Source organism: Oncorhynchus mykiss, chromosome 5 (assembly GCF_057628025.1).
Source record: "Oncorhynchus mykiss isolate SJ-2025 chromosome 5, ASM5762802v1, whole genome shotgun sequence".
In the NCBI taxonomy this organism is placed as follows: domain Eukaryota; kingdom Metazoa; phylum Chordata; class Actinopteri; order Salmoniformes; family Salmonidae; genus Oncorhynchus; species Oncorhynchus mykiss.
The window spans coordinates 39732996-39754668 of record NC_143026.1 but is presented as its reverse complement, the minus strand read 5'-3'; the positions used below and the strand labels follow the sequence as shown (position 1 = coordinate 39754668).

The window sequence follows — 21673 nt, the reverse complement described above, 5'->3', positions numbered from 1 at the left end:
TCGTCTCAAAACATGTTTACAACTATGCATTATAGCTCTTTCTATACATTTTAGAGTTGAAACATTTCTCGAGCCCCATCCCTCAGCTTTTTTTGCCATAACAGTGGTGGGGAACACACTTTGTTATTGTTTCAACTGCTGATTTTATTTTTTATTTAACCTTTATTTAACTAGGCAAGTCAGTTAAGAACACATTTGTATTTACAATGACGGCCTAGGAACAATGACGGCCTAGGAACAACTGCCTTGTTCAGGGGCAGAACAACAGATTTTTATCTTGTCAGCTCGGGGATTCAATCTAGGAACCTTTCAGTTACTGATCCAATGGTCTAATCACTAGGCTACCTGCCACCCGATTGCTGCTTTAAGGAGGCCAAATGACAGTACAAGGACAGACTGGAGCAACGATTCTCCGCTAGCGATTGCTCATCTGTCTGGAGAGGGCTTCAAAAGTGCACCAGTTACAAACACAAAGCCCCCATATAGCAGGCGACTCCTACTGCTGAAAAAACTGAATCAGTTCTATTGCAGATTCGAATCACAAAAGACTCTCAACTCTCAGGTTACTACCCCCCATCCCCCAATCTACTACCAACTCCACCCTCCCCCATTTCTCTCCAGGCTCCTCTCTACTGTGCCATCCCAGACAACGTATAGAGACAGAAACAGACAGAGGAATTTACACAAAGTTTATATACATTATATACAAAAATGATAAGTGAACATAGAGAGCTGTATAAATTCCTCTCTGTTTCTGTCTCTATATGTTGTATACTGCTAGCAGCACCATGTCACCAATAAAAATTCTGGGTATGTGTAAATATATTAACTGAATAAATGTGATTCTGATCTGGAATAAGAACATAGTCATACTGATTTTGAGTGATTTTAATGTTTCCTTCTTTCCAACTTTTATTTTTGTTTGCGTTGTCATTTTGAAAGACGTGGCTCTCTCTGACTTCATTATTGGTTCCTGTATATGTAGTCCATAGTATTTTAGCTCCAAGGTACTTTGAGACAAAACATGTTAGAAACGCGTACACTTCCCATCATCCTCAGCTGCCATAACGCAGACCAGGAAGAACCAAGGATGTGACGCAAATTCTTACATGGTACACAGTGGTTGTATTTTACATGATCATAGCTGGGATTTTGGCTATAATTCTAACCGTATATTCGAAACAAAAACGAAGGTAAGATACTATTTTAGCGTATGTAGTTAGCTACAAAGACCGTTTGTTCGCGAGTCGAGGTTAGCTAATGCTAGCTATAATTGAGTATTTTTGACAGGTCGTTTGCTATTAATATTTCATCGCGGCCCAAAATGCGATAAATAAATAAGACCATTGAAGCGTTGATGTTAATTTGGTTTGACAAGTTAGATTTTTGTTTAACAAGTGTGGAAGCATCTTTGTTTGTTTTGTTATTGAATTGTAATGTGAGCTGACATACCAGCTAAAACGTTGGGCGCGTTCGACATTGCAGCCGAGCCGACTTTAAGTCAGGTCGAGACTGACTCTGATCTACACATCACCTTGCATCCTAAATAACCACTCAATATTATTTGTAGATCAGTCAGTCAGTCACAATTTACCCATCATACATCACGGTTTTGATGCTCTCGAACACGGCCAATGTGTAGAATTAGCTAGTTAGCAAGCAAGGCGGCGCTCTCTGCTCATTTGAGGGATTTTATGTTTCCATGCACGGTCGCTGTTCCAAGCGCTGTTATGGATTACTTTATTAAAACGGATCCGTTTTATTATCTTCAAAATTTTAAGCTAACAAGGGGTAGGCCTATGCCTTTCCATTTTTCTAGAGATTAGGGAGTGACTGTTATTTATAATAAGGGTTCCATGGAGAAAATCGGACCTCTTCAGAAATTTAAATGGATGGCCCTCCCTATATTTTACCTAAACCCTCCCTGAATGCTTGAAAGTGACCTTCCCCTATATACCCCAAATAATAATTAAAACAAATTGGATAGTAGAAAACATGTCTCCTTAGAAATGCATCATTAGAAACTGTGGATGTAAGCATTACATGGATTTTGATGGTACACAGGGCTGCGGGCCAGAAGGTTGTGGGTTCGCAGACCACAGTATGGGTGGAAACATATCCTTTATAGTAAAATCATTGCATGAATCTATCATCATATTTGCAGGTCCGAGAAAAAATGTCCTATTGCAGATTAAAACAGTGTTGCGGCGTCACTACAGCCTGGGGTTCGGTCCCATAGGAGTCCCATAAGGCGGTGCACAATTGGCCCAGCGTCGTCCAGGTTAGGGGAGGGTTTGGCCGGGGAGGACTTTACTTGGTTCACTGAGCTCTAGGGACTACTTGTGGCGGGCCTGGTGCCTGCAGGCTGACTTCGGTCGTCAGTTGAACAATGTTTCCTCCGACACATTGGTGGAGCTGGCTTCCGGGTTAAGCGAGCGGTTATTTAAGAAGCACGGTTTGGCGGGTCAAGTTTCGGAGGACGCATGACTCTACCATCGCCTCTCCCGAGCCCGTTGGGGTTGCAGCAAAGAGATAAGATCGTAAAAAGAAAAAGGGGATAAAAATTTAAATAAAAAAAAAATCTGAGACATCATTAGGAATCTGAGCCTGGTACTTTCAAAAGTTAGGTCTACCAACGCAGAAAAATGTAAGCTTTAACTGCAGGCTACTCTTCTGTTGCTTCACGAGGTCACAAGTGTTTCGCTAAAAGCTGGCTGGGTGTAAACATCTTCTATTGTACAGAAATTGAATAGTGACGGAATTAGATTACTTACCAAGCAAATTATTTTTTTTGTCTTTTCTGTTATAGAAGGTTGTAGTTCAGCCTCTCAATGTTAAAGAAATGAAAAAAAGACATCACTTTATGCATCGGAGTCACTTCTTTCCCGGGTATTTTACAGCTTGTTTCTAGCATAAATCATTGCGGACCAAAGCGCTGTTATGGATTACTTTATTAAAACGGATCCGTTTTATTTTCTTCTAAATTTTAAGCTAACAAGGGGTAGGCCTATGCCTTTTGCCATTTTCTTTAATTAAAGGTAGTCCTATGGCATACTTTCTCAATTCAAGTCTTGGTTTTAACTTAACAGCCCTGATATGGAGGTAGGGCATTTAAAGAGTGCATGGTGGGTGGAGGAACTGACCGACAAATCTATGGATATAGCAGCCTATAGCCTAATAGTCTGTCAAACAGGTAGGCCTACCTCATAATAGAAAGATATAGGCTCCAACACAAAGACCTCTTGTTGTTAGCAAAGTCTAATTTAAAATGAAGACTGTTTATATGAATTATGCCTACTCGAATTGGCCTGCTGTCCGTTAGTGATTGATTGTGACGCGCGGCTGCTGCTTCACGTTTCAGCACCACAATGTAAGTTACTCATCTGGCTTATTGTGAGGTCAATAACTCTGATAAATACATCATGTGCAAGAAACACTGTTTTTAATCAAATTAATTATAGCAGTAGCAAGCTATGTAAGTTTAGCTCTGATCCTCCACTTCATGTTAGCTCTCTCCTTCTCAAACTGAACATATGCTATACACCGAGTATACTAAACATGAGGAACAACTTCCTAATATTCAGTTGCCCCCCCGCGCCCGCCCTCGGGGCATGCAGTCTACAAGGTGTAGAAAGCATTCCGTAGTAGAGGTTGACCGATTAATCGGAATGGCAGATTAATTAGGGCCGATTTCAAGTTTTCATAACAATCGGAAATCTGTATTTATTTTTATTTTTTATTTTTGGATACCTTTTATTTAACTAGGCAAGTCAGTTAAGAACCCATTCTTATTTTCAATGACGGCCTAGGAACGGTGGGTTAACTGCCTTGTTCAGGGGCAGAAAGACAGATTTTCACCTTGTCAGCTCGGGGGATCCAATCTTGCGACCTTACAGTTAACTAGTCCAACGCAATAACGACCTGCCTCTCTCTCGTTGCACTCCACAAGGAGACTTCCTGCCTGTTACGCGAATGCAGTAAGCCAAGGTAAGTTGCTAGCTAGCATTAAACTTATCTTATAAAAAAACAATCAATCATAATCACTAGTTAACTACACATGGTTGATGATATTACTAGATATTATCTAGCGTGTTCTGCGTTGCATATAATCTGACTGAGCATAAAAGCATACAAGTATCTGACCGAGCGGTGGTAGGCAGAAGCAGGCACGTAAACATTCATTCAAACAGCACTTTCCTGCGTTTTGCCAGCAGCTCCTCCTTGTGCGTCAAGCATTGCGCTGTTTATGACTTCAAGCCTATCAACTCCCGAGATGAGGCTGGTGTAACCGAAGTGAAATGGCTAGCTAGTTAGCGCGCACTAATAGCGTTTCAAACGTCACTTGCTCTGAGCCTTCTAGTAGTTGTTCCCCTTGCTCTGCTTGGGTAACGCTGCTTCGACGGTGGCTGTTGTCATTGTGTTGCTGGTTCGAGCCCAGGGAGGAGAGGGACGGAAGCTATACTGTTACACTGGCAATACTAAAGTGCCTATAAGAACATCCAATAGTCAAAGGTTAATGAAATACAAATGGTATAGAGGGAAATAGTCCTATAATCCCTATAATAACTACAACCTAAAACTTCTTACCTGGGAATATTGAAGACTCATGTTAAAAGGAACCACCATCTTTCATATGTTCTCATGTTCTAAGCAAGGAACTGAAACGTTAGCTTTCTTACATAGCACATATTGCACTTTTACTTTCTTCTCCAATACTTTGTTTTTGCATTATTTAAACCAAATTGAACATGTTTCATTATTTACTTGAGGCTAAATTGATTTTATTGATGTATTATATTAAGTTCAAGTAAGTGTTCATTCAGTATTGTTGTAATTGTCATTATTACAAATTACCTTATTACAAATACTGTTCAAGCCATTCTGTTGTTGATCTACTTCTGTCTAATGGGTTGTTGTCCTGTTGCATCACCTAACTTCTGTTGAGCTTCAATTAATGGACAGATAGCCTTACATTCTCTTCCAAAATGTCTTGATAAACTTGGGAATTCATTTTTCCGTCTGATAGCAAGCTGTCCAGGCTCTGAGGCAGCAAAGCAGCCCCAAACCATGATGCTCCCTCCACCATATTTTACAGTTGGGATGAGGTTTTGATGTTGGTGTGGCGTGCCTTTTTTTTCTCCACACATATTGTTGTGTGTTCCTTCCAAACAACACAACTTTAGTTTCATCTGTCCACAGAATTTTTGGCAGTAGCGCTGTGGAACATCAGGTGCTCTTTTGCAACAGCAGTGGCTTCTTCCATGGTGTCCTCCCATGAACACAATTCTTGTTTAGTGTTTAACATATTGTAGACTCGTCAAGAGATGTTAGCATATTCCAGAGATTTCTGTAAGTCTTTAACTGACACGCTAGGATTCTTCTTAACCTCATTGAGCATTCTGCGTTGTGCTCTTACAGTCAGTCATCTTTGCAGGACAGTCACTCCTAGGGAGAGTAGCAACAGCACTGAACTTTCTCCATTAAAAATCATTTTTCTTACCGTGGACTGATGAACATCAAGGCTTTTAGAGATACTTTTGTAACCCTTTCCAGCCTTATGCAAGTCGACAAATATTAATCTTAGGTCTTCTGAGATCTTTTTTGTTTGAGGCATGGTTCACATCAGGCAATGCTTCTTGTGAATAGAAAACTCAAGATTTGAGTTTGTTTTTATAGGGCAAGGCAGCTCTAACCAACATCTCCAATCTCATCTCATTGATTGGAATCCAGGTTAGCTGACTCCTGACTCCAATTCGTTTTTGGAGAAGTCATTAGCCTAGGGGCTCATATACTTTTTCCACCCTACACTGTGAATGTTTAAATGATGTATTCAATATAGACAAGAAAAACTATAATAATTTCTGTGTTAGTTTAAGCACACTGTGTTTGTCCATTGTAGTGACTGAAGATCAGATCAAATTTTATGCAGAAATCCAGGTCATTCCAAAGGGTTCACATACTTTTTCTTGCCACTGGAAACATTATTAAAGTGGCATTATTTAAAGTTATTAGTGATCAATTGATTTAAGTGTCCAGTGATTGGGTCTCAATGTAGGCAGCAGCCTCTGAGTTAGTGATGGCTGTTTAGCAGTCTGATGGCCTTGAGATAGAAGCTGTTTTTCAATCTCTCAGTCCCAGCTTTGATGTACCTGTACTGACCTCGCCTTCTGGATGGTAGCGGGGTGAACAGGCAGTGGCTTGGGTGGTTGTTGTCCTTGATGATCTTTTGGCCTTCCAATGACATCAGGTGCTGCAGATGTCCTGGAGGGCAGGTAGTTTGCCCCCCGCACCACCCTCTGGAGAGCCTTGCGGTTGAGGGCGGTGCCGTTGTTGTACCAGCCTGTGATAAAGCCCGATAGGTTGCTCTCGATTGTGCGTCCTGTCAGGGTTTTGGGTGACGAGCCAAATTTCTTCAGCCTCCTGAGGTTGAAGAGGCGCTGTTGCGTCTTCTTCATCACACTGTCTGTGTGGGTGGACCATTTCAGTTTGTCTGTGATGTGTACGCCGAGGAACTTCACTTTCCACCTTGGTATTCCCACTGCTGTCCCTTCGATGTGGATAGGGGGTGCTCCCTCTGCTGTTTTCTGAAGTCCACGATCATCTCCTTTGTTTTGTTGACGTTGAGTGAGAGTTTGTTTTCCTGACACCACACTCCGAGTGCCCTCACTTCGTTCCTGTAGGCTGTGTCGTTGTTGGTAATCAAGCCCAGTACTGTTGTGTTGTCTGCAAACTTGATGATTGAGTTGGAGGCATGCATGGCCACGCAGTCGTGGGTGAACAGGGACTACAGGAGAGGGCTGAGCACTCACCCATGTGGGGCCCCAGTGTTGAGGGTCAGCGAAGTGGAGATGTTGTTTCCTACCTTCACCACCTGGGGGTGTCCCGTCAAAGTCCAGGACCCAATTGCACAGGGTGGGGTTGAGACCCAGGGCCTCCAGCTTGATTTTTTTTATTTTTTTTTATTTCACCTTTATTTAACCAGGTAGGCTAGTTGAGAACAAGTTCTCATTTGCAACTGCAACCTGGCCAAGATAAAGCATAGCAGTGTGAACAGACAACACAGTTACACATGGAGTAAACAATAAACAAGTCAATAACACAGTAGAAAAAAAGAGAGTCTATATACATTGTGTGCAAAAGGCATGAGGAGGTAGGCAAATAATTACAATTTTGCAGATTAACACTAGTGATAAATGATCAGATGGTCATGTACAGGTAGAGATATTGGTGTGCAAAAGAGTAGAAAAGTAAATAAATAAAAACAGTATGGGGATGAGGTAGGTAAACATTGGGTGGGCTATTTACCGACGATAGACTATGTACAGCTGCAGTGATCGGTTAGCTGCTCAGATAGCAGATGTTTGAAGTTGGTGAGGGAGATAAAAGTCTCCAACTTCAGCGATTTTTGCAATTCGTTCCAGTCACAGGCAGCAGAGAACTGGAACGAAAGGCGGCCTAGGAGAGTACTATGGTGTTGAATGCTGAGCTGTAGTCGATGTTAGCGAGCCGCGACGGTGGCACTGTATTATCCTCAAAGTGGGCAAGGAAAGTGTTTAGTTTGTCTGGAAGCATGACGTCGGTGTCCATGAAACAGGCTGTTTTTGTAGTCCGTGATTTCCTGTAGACCCTGCCACATATGTCTCGTGTCTGAGTCGTTGAATTGCGACTCCACCTTGTCTCTGTACCGGCATTTCGCTTGTTTGATTGCCTTACGGAGGGAATAACTATACTGTTTATATGCAGCCATATTTCCAGACCTCTTTCCATGGTTAAATGCGGTGGAGAAGCACGGTGGCCAGGAAAATCTCCCTAGAAAGGCAGGAACCTAGGAAGAAACCTAGAGGAACCAGGCTATGAGGGGTGGCCAGTCCTCTTCTGGCTGTGCCGGGTGGAGATTATAACAGAACATGGCCAAGATGTTCATAAATGTCCAGCAGGGTCAAATAATAATCATCACAGTGGTTGTAGAGGGTGCAACAGCTCAGCACCTCAGGCGTAAATGTCATTTGGCTTTTCATAGCCAATCAATCAGAGTATCTCTACTGCTCCTGCTGTCTCTAGAGAGTTGAAAACAGAAGGTCTGGGACAGGTAGCAAGGTCTGCAGGCAGAACAGTTGAAACTGGAGCAGCAGCACGGCCAGGTGGACTGGGGACAGCAAGGAGTCATCAGGCCAGGTAGTCCTGAGGCATGGTCCTAGGGCTCAGGTCCTCAGAGAGAGAGGGCCAGACTTCACTCAATCATAGGACCTACTGAAGAGATGAGTCTTCAATAAAGACTTAAAGGTTGAGACCGATTCTACGTCTCTCACATGGATAGGCAGACCATTCCATAAAAATGAAGCTCTATAGGAGAAAGCCCTTCCTCCAGCTGTTTGCTTCGAAATTCTAGGGACCGTAAGGAGGCCTGCGTCTTGTTACCGTAGCGTACGTCTAGGTATGTACGGCAGGACCAAATCGGAAAGATTGGTTGGAGCAAGCACATGTAATGCTTTGTAGGTTAGCAGTAAAACCTTGAAATCAGCCCTTGCCTTGACAGGAAGCCAGTGTAGGGAGGCTAGCACTGGAGTAATATGAGTCCAGTGAAGTTCCTTGAGGGCTGTCTTGGTGTTTGCTTGAGGGGGAATGTACACAGCTATGACTATATATAGCCATCATGAGGTTGCTAAAACCCAGCCTATGAATGAAAGTTTACAACGTAGGTGCACACAGGTCGAGAGACAAATTTGAGGCGACAGTGACATTAAATACTGCCTTGCACACTTGCCAGCATCTTGCTGATATAGGGTGTAATCATTAGTCCAACCGTTGCAAACGAGAGTTTCTATTGGACACATTCAGGTATGTTTATCCCCGTTTGCTTCCTTTTAATATTTTTTTTGAAAGTGAACTTAGTTCATAGCAACCACATATTCCTTTTATGAGTTCTCCTCCTCTCACCTTGTCCCTTCACTTGTGGACTTCAATGCACAACACATCAGCTGTATGTGACCAGGTGAAAAAACCTTTCCAAGCTCTACACACAGCCTACATCATTGTCACCATATTAGCTAAAGTAACGTCATAGTCAGCATAGCTAATATAACTAACTTGTTAGTAAACCTGCTGCAATCATGCAGTAACATTAGTGTACAATCAGTAAGCAGTTATACCGGCGGGCCCCGGTGGCAATAAATTAGTAATACCAAAAGCTTACCTTGACTTAGAAGAGTTCCAGTGTTGTGTTGGATAGTCATAGCCAGCTAGCCAATATAGCATTGCTCTGTTTGAGCAGGGTGTTTCAGTAGGCTAAACTAGCTACCTGTATTTGCTAGCTAAGTGAAACTGAAAGTGAGACATTTTTACAATCTCTATATTTCTCTCTTGCTTCTCCTTCATTGAGGAATAAATACTATTACTAAGAAAGACTTTCTTTGCAAAATAGTGTTTTAACCAATTGTTTGGTGATGCGATTTATATTCAGTATAGTTTTATCTAAAATAATTACTTTTTAAATGTTTTACCATCTTTACATTTTCCTCCTCTGAGGAGCCTCCAATGTCACACAGTGATCCCAAAATAATACTCCTGGTCGCACAGCAAAATCTTTGGCCGCATATGCAACCACATTGGTCGCACTTTAGAGGCCTATGCTCCATTCAGTTTAGGAGTCTCAAAACCCCAAACCCTGCTCTCCTCAGAACGCTGCAATCAATACCTGGGCTTCTTCCAAAGCAAAATTGAAAACCTCAACACCATCCTGTCCCATCCAGCCCCTTAGTTGATCTACGTTTCCTGAGTCCAGGTTCTCCACCTTCACCATAGACACTGCAGCTGATGTAACCAAGCTGGTTAGGACAGTGAGGCCATGAGGCCCACCACTTATTCACTTGACCCTATTCCCCACCTCCCTGGTCAACACCTGCTTACCTGCTCTGGAGCCTTTCTTCACAGAAATCATCAACAATCCCTCATCACTGGATGTGTCCCTCCTCAGCTCAAACTCGCCTCAGTCAAATCCGTACTTAAAAAGGCTGGAGCTTTATTTTTTTCTTAAGATCTCCATTTTATTAGGATCTGACCATGACAACATCCAGAACTACAGGCCTATCTCCAACCAGCCCTTCCTGAGTACGCCCATCAACACCATCTGGCCACTCACAACCTACTGGAGCCCTTCCAGTCATCTTTAAGAGCTCACCTCCCCCATCTTCCAAGAAAAACAATTTAATGGCCCCCCTCTTGACAACAGAGAGAAGTTTTAGAGTTCATTTCATGCAATTCTACTAATTTTGCCAGATGGTGGAGAGAAATGTTTGCTAAGAAAATCAATGGGGGCCCCCCGGTCGGTAATTCCACCATGATTACTACAAGTTGAGTTATCTGGCCACAAGCCTAACTTACCAATCTAAAACATGTTAGCCCACATGGGCTAGTTTAGTTACTCTCAGTGACTGACAAGAGAGAAACTCTGTACCCAAGAATCTGTCTGTCCTCACTCCTCATTCTACCCTCCTGCCCCACACACACCTTCACTCCTCCAGGTCTATCTCCCTTCAGCAGCCCCACAGCAGACTAAATACTATGGGTGACACGGCTGTGGAACAGACTTCTAGTCATTGTCAGGGCTGCAGAGTCTCTGGGCTCATTTAAGGCTCAGCTCAAGACTGAGCTGTTCAGAAAAGCTTTCAAGGACCTCCGTTAATTCTGTTCTACTGTCCACTGGATCTGACAACACCTGTATATAGCTTTGATTGATGTCTGCTTACTATGTTCTGTGTTTTGGATTGTTTTTATTACTAGAATTAAATTTTTGATTAATTTCTTCAGTGTAAGAAAAGCCAGCGTTTTCTCCAAAGGAATGTTAGAGGTGCTGGGCCACCTTGTGGACTGGTAACATATGTTATCATATAAGGCAATTGTTTGCCCTAGATTGCAGGAAATGGTGGTTACAGCCCCCCCCCCCCCCCCCCCCCCGGCAATACGCAGCAGCACCACCTCATTAAAAGAATCCGGGGAAGAACCCTGAAAGCAAATTTTAAATTAATTAATATTATATTAGGTAGTGAATATGGCATTTCTCTTTCACAGCCTCTAGTCTATATAACTTCTAGGGATTGAATCTAAAACTTTCTCTCTTTTCAGTGACTGCCGTTGAGAGAGCGGTAAGAGAGGCAGGATGAGTGGGGCTGCGCTGGGCATTGAGATAGTGGTGGTGTTCTTCCTGGCTCTGTTCCTGCTGCATCGCTATGCAGACTTCCGTAAGCAGCAGAGGATGGTGCTGTTTGGCACCTTGCTGGCCTGGTACCTGTGTTTCCTCATCGTCTTCATTCTTCCTCTGGACATCAGCACGGTTAGTACTATTATTGAACACATTCACCACACACTGAAGCCTCATCTTATCCATTCCCTTTGACAAAAAACCTGGATCAAAATGGTGACCATTAACTTTGTGGTGTATGTGTGTTTGCGTACCTCTCTGATGTCTTCCTGTGTGTTTGACCTTTCAGACAATCTACAAGCAGTGTAAGATTGATCATGAGGAACATCCCGCCGTACTCCCTGTGATCCCACTGCTATCCAATCAAACAGCAGGAAACTCAACTATGGCCACTGCCACTAAAAGGTTAGAGTGCCTAGGGTGTCATCAAATGTTCATGTGTAATAGGATTTGGTTCAACATTCAGGGTAATGACGTGATAGGTCAAAGGTCAGGATTTGGTTGAACAAAACGCCAGCGTACCCTGGTTACCAAAGACCAGGGATGAGGGGCCCAGCCAGAAAGCAGTAACCACTGCTGTAATTTCAAACATGACATTGTATTTCAGCTCTCTTCTCAAACCAGAGGTTTTGCAGAGGCTTGTCTAAATCAGATTTACAAGACAGGTTTTGTGTATCTGTTGTCACACACACTTATTTGCAACAGCTAGACGTAATCTAATTTCACTTATAAAAGTCCAGCCTCTTCCTACCATGAAATGTTGAGTACATCGGGTCCTTTTTAGTTTTGCTCATCGTTATGTAAAGTGTTTTTTTTCCCCCCAGTCTGACATGTTACCCTAATAGTTTATACAAGGCAAACATTGGAGTTCCATGGTTTAAATATGAAGATCAATGTTCGTGTACTTTGCTCCAGTTTCAATGTTTTGATTCATCTTAAATAGGTCACCAGCACGGTATACACTGAGTGTACAAAACATTTAACTCGGTGTATAACTAACTCGGTGTATAATCAGTATAGCGTAAGCTTTATTTCCCCAAGTTTGCTTACATATTAACACTTTGTGTTTTCCTTGACAGTGTTCTAAAGGTGTGTTACAAGCCATGGAGCTACATTCCAGATGGAATCATGCCTGTGTTCTGGAGAGTTGTTTACTGGACCTCTCAGTGTCTCACCTGGTGAGGTTTAGAGCAGAATTTGCATGGTGTTGTATGTACTTGTACTAGAAACACTAGACTGACAAGGACTTGGGACAGGAATTGTCTGCCCGAGTAATTGTCTGCCTGAGTAATTTTAGTTTGACTGACAGTCTTTCTTCACTAAGCCAATCACCCGCATCTGTCCCTATAGAGATGTTCTCTTAATTCACATATTCTAGTACACCTGCCTTACTCCAGATGTTTATGTTCTTGCAGGCTGCTGCTGCCCTTCATGCAGTCCTATGCACGCTCAGGGGGCTTTTCCATCACTGGGAAAATAAAGACTGCACTGATAGAGAATGCCATTTATTACGGAACGTACCTGCTCATCTTCGGCTCACTGCTTATCTACGTGGCCGTTCATCCTCAGTGGCACCTCTCCTGGTGAGTGCACCGCAACATGGACAAATTTGTGGTTTGGAAAGTGTGCTGTTGACTACACAAAAAAAAAGTTTAATATTCCGTATTTCACCTCATTTGTATTCTACACAACTCGGTGCAAACATGGAAGGGTAATTAGGAGGAACCATGTTTGTCTTCGTCTCACGTAAATCTGGTTTGGTCTGTCTACCTGCTTCTCTCAGGTATGAGCTGCAGACAATAGGCATCACTGCAGCCAACACCTGGGGTCTGTTCCTGCTGGTGCTGTTGCTGGGTTACGGCCTGGTGGAGATTCCGCGCTCCTATTGGAACGCCTCGCGGCGGGGACACCTGCTCATCAAGACCTACTTCAAGGCAGCCAAGCTGATGACAGAGAAGGCTGATGCACAGGAGAACCTAGAGGATGTCATGGAGGTAGGGAATACTTCCTGCTCTCACTATGAAATGGAAAGTTTAGTGTGCTCTGTTTCTTAGAAACTGAGTTAAATTGTGTTTAACACTAGAAAAGCCTGGCCTCGTTTGACCCCCCCCCCCCTTCGGGCCAATGACGCTTCTTTTGAACGTCAACATTCTAACAGTCTAATAAATACATTTTATATACAGTATGCTATCGCAAAAAATATCATTTGGTTGTGTTTATAACATTAGAACACAAAATAATTTCAAAGAACTGTAGACCATACAACTGTAGACCATACAAAGGAAAAAAACACAAACGACGCAATTTGTGTTAAAAACAATTTAAATAAACATCACCACAAATATCATTCATTCATTGCAAGATGGTCTTAAGGAACATTTTGAATTTAAATATATTACTGTGAGTGTTGCGAGTTCACGTGGGGAGCGCATGGAATCTTGGTAATTCTCCCAAAAAGTTATATATATTTTTTTATAGAGCTCAAGGGTTGTTTTGGCAATGATGGGTAATTTGGAAACTACAGAATATGCTCTTTCTGATACTATATAGACATAATTTGAAAAAGTCACTTTTTGGCGCTCTGTTTACCTGCCTCTGTGTCAATTCCAAGCCCCGGTGTGCATCAATCAATCAAATGTATTTATAAAGCCCTTTTTACATCAGCCGATGACACAAAGTGCTGTACAGAAACCCAGCCTAAAACCCCAAACGACAAGCAAAGAAGATGTAGAAGCACGGTGGCTAGGAAAAACTCCCTAGAAAGGCTGGAACCGAGGAAGAAACCTAGAGTGGAACCAGGCTATGAGGGGTGGCAAGTCCTCTTCTGGCTGTGTCGGGTGGAGATTATAACAGAACATGGCCAAGATGTTCAAACGTTCATAGATGACCAGCAGGGTCAAATAATAATTATCACAGTGGTTGTAGAGGGTGCAACAGGTCAGCACCTCAGGAGTAAATGTCAGTTGGCGTTTCATAGCCAATCATTCAGAGTTAGAGACAGCAGGTGCGGTAGAGAGAGAGTCGTAAACAGCAGGTCCGGTGAACAGGTCAGGGTTCCATATGCGCAGGCAGAACAGTTGAAATATATTGCATCAGATTCTTCATATACAATTTATAATATTCTCACCCATCAGACTATTGTCAATTTAATCTCGTCTTTAGGCTAACTCCCTTATTCTATGTGTGAATTTATTTGTTAGGTGTAGTTTCGATGGGCCATCAGCTACGCAGGCTGACTGCCAGTGAATGACTCGCGGTGTCCTCTTGAAACTGCTTATCTCATTTATGTATGATTTTATAGACTTATTTAGGAAAGTCAAGGACATGTGGGGACGTGGCATGACTTAAAAAATGGCAGAGTAATTCAAAAAGGTCTTTTTTTTTTTTTTGTGGATCTGTTTTAGGAAGTGCGAAAGGTCCAAGAATCCATCAAGTACAACCACCCACTGAGGAAGTACATCGATACTGTTCTTAGAAAGGTAAGATTAAAGGAGCTTCACGAGGAAAGAAACAATTTGTACATTCTTAGTGAAGAATAGATGGAGCCCCAACACAATCTCCGCTCCGTGTGCTTAACGTGAGGATTAAACAAGTGAGGAATGTGACGTGGCCTGAGAAAGACGGGCGCATTTTTGTTAATCCTAACACATGAGTTTTCTCCCTTAGTGCCCTGTGGACTACCAGGAGAAGATGGGCAGAAACATGGATGACTATGAGGACTTTGATGACAAACAGAACACCTATCCCAGTGAGAAGAGCCTGGTGAAGCTTCACAAACAAGTAAAATGAAGAAATATATTACAAGGCTTTTCACTTAAGTATTTCATTGTGTTTACCTTATTGTACTGATATATCCAGTAGCTATATTAGATACTGATGTGGTTATTTTTGTGAATGGTTAGGTAATTTACGCAGTGCAGAGACACAACCGGACCCGTGTCCAGTGGCTGATCCTCCTGCAGCAGGCTATGCACCTGGAGGACGTGGCGAAGAATGAGACCAGCTCAGCCCACCAGTTTGTCCGCAGCTTCCCCTCCACAGAACCAACTAGCTGGCTCAGCCGATACTTTTACACTCCTACCGTAGGTGGGTCACATCAAATTGTATTGGTCACATACACTTGTTTAGCAGATGTTATTGCGGGTGTAGCGAAATGCTTGTGTTTCTCGCTCTAACAGTGCAGTAGTATCTAACAAGTAATATCCAACAATTTCACAACACACTCAAATCTAAAGTAAAGGAATGGAACCAAGAATATACAAATATTTGGGCGAGCAATGTCAGAGCAGCATCGACCAAGATACAGCAGAACAGTAAAGAACACAGCATACACATGAGATGAGCAATGCAAAATATGTAAACGTCATCAGTGACTAGTGTTCCACTATTAAAGCGGCCAGCGATTTTAAAGTCTATGTATATAGGGCAGCAGCCTCCAATGTGCCAGCGATGGCCATTCAACAGTCCGATGGCCCCTGTCCCTCAGTCTCTCGGTCCTAGCTTCAATGCATCTTTACTGCCCCCTCCCTCCGGATGACAGCGGGATGAACAGGTAGTGGCCCGGGTGGCTGCCATCCCCGATGATCCCCTTGGCCCTCCTGTGACATCGGCGCTGCAGGTGTCCTGGAGAGCAGACAGCCCGCCCCCAGTGATGCGCTGGGCAGACAACATTTTTTTTTATGGGTCTTACCCTGTCTAGTCTTCCATTCCGCTTATCATTTGGGATGTTTCTGAACGTCTTAAGATCCTTGTGTGTTTGTATCTTGTTCTTCTCCAGAGTGGTACTGGGAGTGCCTGCTGAAACATTGGTTCTACCGGCTGCTGGCTGTGGTGTTGTCTCTGTTTTCTGTGGCCGTGGTGTGGTCTGAGTGCACCTTCTTCAGCACCCGACCCGTCCTTTCCCTCTTCGCTGTCTTCATCCAGCTCGCTGAGAGAGACTACAACTACTTGTACATTGAGGTGAGACGCCAACAGAAAGCAGTTACACCAATTAGTACAGTAGTACACCAGTATCTGATATCATCAACATCCTGTTGTGTATTCATAATTCAGTTGGAGCTTGTCGGTCTTCTCACATGGTTATTGTTTTGTCCACTAGATGGCGTGCTTCATCACCATCTTCTTCCTGTGCACCTGTGTTTACTCCACTGTGTTCCGGATCAGAGTGTTCAACTACTACTACCTGGCCTCCCACCACCAGACTGACGCCTACAGCCTGCAGTTCAGTGGCATGTAAGTGACTGGGCGGTAGAGAGCAGTGAGAGGAGGAATTTGGGTCTGATTGGATAGCTAAGTATCAAAGAGAGAGAACCTCTCTGGAAATCATAGACCGTATAAGGTAGAAATGGAGGAAATTGACATTCAGAAAGTGGTGTGTTTTTCTGGTTTTGGTGCATATGTGCACAGAGCTATACTGTATGTGGACAGCTACACTGAAAATGACCATACCATCCCTTACTTTTCCCCTGGCATATGTGTATGTAACATGATTTCATGTTAAATGTCTAATGTCGTCTTGTTGCTCTTTAGGCTGTTCTGCCGTCTGACCCCTCCTCTGTGTCTGAACTTCCTGGGTCTGATCCACATGGACTCTGCTATCTCCCACCAACAGAAGGAGCAGACGGCCTACACCTCTGTAAGACACAAGCACGTCCTTCTGACAGTGATTGAACATATTCCTTGATGTGTTCTTTTCCTCATGTTGATGATATGTTACTCCTTTGCAGATCATGGGTTCTATGAGGGTCCTATCGTTCATAGCTAATGGCTTCTACATCTATTACCCCATGCTCATATTGCTGCTCTGCATCGCTACCTACTTCAGGTGAGTCCAGTCTGCTGTTTAGATTTTGGAATTCAATTGCATTTGTAGATCAATAATATTAGGATACATGATGATATCAACTTACTGTTCTACAAGGTGTACTCCTCCAATGACCCAGAAGGACTATCAGCGCACACGCATACTGCGCAAGAACAAGTATTGATTTATGATAGACCCTCATAGTTTCTGTATGAACCCTTTAGCCTGGGCACCCGCTGTCTGAACCTCCTGGGCTTTCAGCAGTTTGTGGGAGACAATGAAATGACCTCTGACCTGATCGATGAGGGCAAGGAGCTCATTCGGCGAGGTTTGGCACCACTTGAATTGAAACCTTTTGACAGGGGGGGGGCTTTGGTTTTCTGTTTGTGTGGTTGTCGACAAGAACAACGGTACTTAGCGATTTCTCTGTTTCTGACAGAGAAAAGAAAACTCCAAAGGATTGAGGATGGAGAGAACCGACGAAGGGCGAGTGCCTAGTTTTCATTTCCCATGGCCCTTTATTGTGTGCGTTGGTAGTTATTTTTTTGCAAAGAAACAGATCCAGATGGTAACGTCAGGCCTGTGTTCTAGGAGTGGAAAGAGCGCTATGGTAACACCCGGGAAGACACCGCCAGGAACAGGATTAGAAATGAAGCAGCAGAAATGACAGAGACCAACTACTCCGATACTGTCCCTAACACTAGACGTGAGTGAATGGTCGCCGAGCCTGCTTGCATTACGTTGCGCTTGTTTTTCTACAGTTTGGCTAGGTTTTACACGTTGCTTTGTTAAACAATCAATCACTGGTTCGTTTCCTATTGTAGAGTCATGGCTTATCATAACGCCACTGAGGATATCAACACCACATCTTCTTTATAAATCCCTTCTAACATGTATCTGAATTGAACTGCGGAAGGCAGTGAAATGGTATTGACTGTTGTCGTTCCTCCAACAGAGGCCAAGTACTCTCGGACTGGCAGAGGAACAGAGAGAGACTCTATAGAACTTCTCCAGGACGCAGAGCCTTTGGACTTCAATGCAGAGACCCTTTCAGACGACCCTCTTGAAGCAGGTTCCACCAGGTAATACGTCCCCCAGTGCCCACTCTTATCTAATTAAGTGTGTTAGTATAATTTTCTGCTCTGCTGTGGTCGATACCTGTAAGCAAATAACACAGACGTGTGTGTGTGTGTGTGTTGTTAAACATATACAATATGCTCACTGTGCCTCTCCATGTTGCAGACATGTACCAGGCAGGTACCTGTCCATGTCCTCGTCACGGAGCAGAATCTTTGATGACGTTTGAGAGAAGTAGAGAGGGGAAGTCGAAGGAACAGGAAAGCTAGAAACACACATTCATTTTCATCCTCCACTTTTCAGGGAAGACCATACGAAGGAGAGACGCTCTCTCAACCTCTGTGAATGTAGCACATGACCTCTATCTCACACTACACTGTTGGCCTGATGTATCTGCTACCCTTCGTTTCCAATAGCTTGTCGCCTGTCAGAACACTCCAGTGGCTGTTAATATACACTTCCCCATTAGGCAGATAGCTGTCCTCCCAGTGCCAGCCAGTGTGCATCATGTCATGAATGCATGAACCTGTACCCTATTTGGGCTTATCATTGTTAATCTGTTTTGTTATTTCATTTGTTACTTATGTGCATGAATTTCTATTAAAGGTCCTCTGTTCATTTGATACCCACTGGGATGTGTCTTCCCTCAAAAATCTGGTTGACGGGTTGAGCAAATTTTTTTTTTTTTGAGAAGATAAGTAATTAACACTAATGAAGGATATTGTGGAGGGGGGAGACATTATATACACAACCGTTCAAAAGTTTGGGGTCACTTAGAAAGGTCCTTGTTTTTGAAAGAAAAGCCTTTTTTTGTCCATTAAAATAACATGAAATTGATCAGAAATACAGTGTAGACATTGTTAATGTTGTAAATGACTATTGTAGTTGGAAACGACAGATTTTTAATGGAATATCTCATAGGCCCATTATCAGCAGCCATCACTCCTGTGTTCCAATGGCACGTTGTGTTAGCTAATCCAAGTTTATAATTTTAAAATGGCTAATTGAACATTAGAAAACTCTTTTGCAATTATGTTAGCACATGGAATAGCCTTCATTTCTCAGAACAAGAATAGACTGACGAGTTTCAGAAGAAAGAGCTTTGTTTCTGGCCATTTTGAGCCTGTAATTGAACTCACAAATGCTGCTGCTCCAGATACTCAACTTGTCTAAAGAAGGACAGTTTTATTGCTTCTTTAATCAGGACAACAGTTTTTCAGCTGTGCTAACATAATTGCAAAAGGGTTTTCTAATGTTCAATTAGCCATTTTAAAATGATAAACTTGGATTAGCTAACACAACGTGCCATTGGAACACAGGAGTGATGGCTGCTGATAATGGGCCTCTGTACGCCTATGTAGATATTCCATAAAAATCTGTCGTTTCCAGCTACATTAGTCATTTACAACATTGACCATGTCTACACTGTATTTCTGATCAATTTGATGTTATTTTAATGGACAAAAAATGTGCTTGTTTTTTAAAGAAAAGCACATTTCTAAGTAACCCCAAACCTTTGAATGGTTGTGCGTGTGTGTGTGTGTGTATATATATATTTTTTAATGCGTTTGTATTTATCTCCTAAAAGTTCCTAACTACCTACTTATTTAACTGTGCCAGAAAAATATAAATATTGGAACAAATGATTAATGTTTCAATGAATTAGTCTTGTGTTGTCACTTGTCAGTCTTGTAGAATTCTATGATTTATGGTTCTGGTTTATGGAAGGATGGACAGTTGCTTGGGACTGTTTCTGAAGCTGCTACCATAGAAACCAAGTGTACAGTAGACAGTCTTCTATTTCTTGTATAATCTATGTGATCCAGCCCATACTGAGTGAACACGCATGGTGTTTATACTGCCCATAGAGCTGAATACTAACTTGAGATGTGTGTTGTTAACTCGCATTATTTGTGCAAGGGAATTGATGTCAGATTAGTGCAAATCGGAACTCAAGTTGGAATTCGGCCCATAACGCTAGAGATGTTGTTGCAATTGATGGAGGTCAACTGATACAGCTGTTATGTATTGTTATGTATGCTCTCTTTTCTATTCCTAATGTCAGAATGACCTTAAACCTTTTGTGTTTGAGAATGTATTTGTTTAAATTCTGTTGAAAGGCCTGTTTTAAAAAAAAAAAAAATAGCAATATTGTGTCATTAACCATTGTCCGCTGGACATTTAGTAAACTATTTAGAATTGTAGGTGTTAAAGAATCTACTGAAGTCTTTTCGGGGTATCATTGTGCCATTTTATTGTTTTATTTGTGTTTATTCGGCTGCATTACGAAAATGGCATTGCACATTTTCCCAATTTATGATTCCATTTTTGGTTTTAATTACTTGGCTCAATGAACAAAAACAAGTGACCTTCAAATGTCTTACATTTTAAATATTTATTCTTACATTGATCAAGAGGTCTTGCTGGCAGGTACAGCAAAGCAACAGGCCATTTACATCTCTGAAATCCTGTACATTCCCAAACATCTTTCAAGGCAGGTTCCCAAAAGTAGGACTGCACAATGTGTCAACATGGAAGAACTACTGTACGAGCTCTAGTTGGATTGAGTAATTCAGATGTAACACACACACACACCATAGCATGCAGGTTAAATGCATGATATTCATATTTGAAGGAGATGGACAATTATTCTAAAATCATGTTAAATTATAATTGAACGTAATCTGCTGTAAATAATATTTTAGATTTAACCAGAAAAGTCTCTCTCCATGTCTTTGTTAATGATGCACTGTTGTATATTTTGTTTTGTTTTATATTGTTATTTTAATATAGCAGACAGAAAAGGTCAACACATGTACAACATGCTATTTATTGTAAATGAATTGAACTACATCTGTTTAGATGCCCATTTAACTTAATCTCCTTAAAATCTCTGTAAAAAAAAGTAAGAAATTAATGAAAGTTCCTAATGAATTATACAGTATACTGTAGTGTTAGTGAGATGGGTAACCTCACACTGATTTTGGTGAAGACGTTTTTGCTTTGTATCTTGAAATATATTATGTACAGGTATATTTCATTTTCTTTGCACATGTACTCTGATGCTGGAATGTTATAATTTATTAAACCCAGGTGTTGGTCCTCTGTGGGGTTTTATTTATGTAGTATTTAGACTAAAGTGTTGTGGAACGAAATAAAACATCTTAAAATTATGTATTCCTATCATATCGTATTTGTTTTGGAGAGGACTGGCAATTTACAGACAGGACAAGGGGCACCTATGGTGCACTTACGTAACCTTTCTTTTCAATAATAAAAAGGTTATTATGATCTTCGTAAGCAGTGGTGGAAAAAGTACTCAATTGTCATACTTGAGTAAAAGTAAAGATACTTTAAAATTCTACTTGAGTAAAAGTTGAGTGTTTTTGAGTCTGCCAGATTAGAAGCAGTAGGGATGACAATGCATAATATTGAGGATTAATGTACTGTAGGCTACTTACTGTGATGTGGTTGTTCCACCTTGCTATCTTAATGTGAATGTACTTACTGTAAGTCTCTGGATAAGAGCGTCTGCTAAATGACTAAAATGTAAATGTAAAATATTGATAGGTGCGTGAATTTGACCATATTGCTCT

General features: G+C 42.0%; 1 protein-coding gene across 1 annotated transcript; it reads left to right on the top strand.

Annotated features, from left to right (window-relative positions):
• Nucleotides 1-1024: 1024 nt before the first annotated feature.
• lmbrd2b (LMBR1 domain containing 2b) lies at nt 1025-21250 on the top strand. Its single transcript, XM_021602802.3, has 18 exons — nt 1025-1193; nt 11122-11329; nt 11487-11602; nt 12277-12375; nt 12613-12780; nt 12981-13191; nt 14602-14676; nt 14864-14977; nt 15100-15283; nt 15975-16156; nt 16296-16429; nt 16727-16832; nt 16924-17021; nt 17225-17328; nt 17440-17486; nt 17592-17706; nt 17956-18082; nt 18243-21250. Exons 2-18 carry the CDS (start codon nt 11156-11158, stop codon nt 18304-18306), a joined length of 2118 nt encoding a protein of 705 aa, XP_021458477.1. The 5' UTR covers nt 1025-1193; nt 11122-11155; the 3' UTR covers nt 18307-21250.
• Nucleotides 21251-21673: the final 423 nt, after the last annotated feature.

What these genes read in the sequence shown, in the direction of transcription:
- lmbrd2b (XM_021602802.3), top strand. Translation starts at nt 11,156, where the DNA reads ATGAGTGGGGCTGCGCTGGGCATTGAGATAGTGGTGGTGTTCTTCCTG. An exon ending in ACCTCTCAGTGTCTCACCTG is followed by an intron (nt 12,376 to 12,612) that starts GTGAGGTTTAGA and finishes ATGTTCTTGCAG; the next exon opens with GCTGCTGCTGCCCTTCATGC. An exon ending in AGCAGACGGCCTACACCTCT is followed by an intron (nt 16,833 to 16,923) that starts GTAAGACACAAG and finishes ACTCCTTTGCAG; the next exon opens with ATCATGGGTTCTATGAGGGT.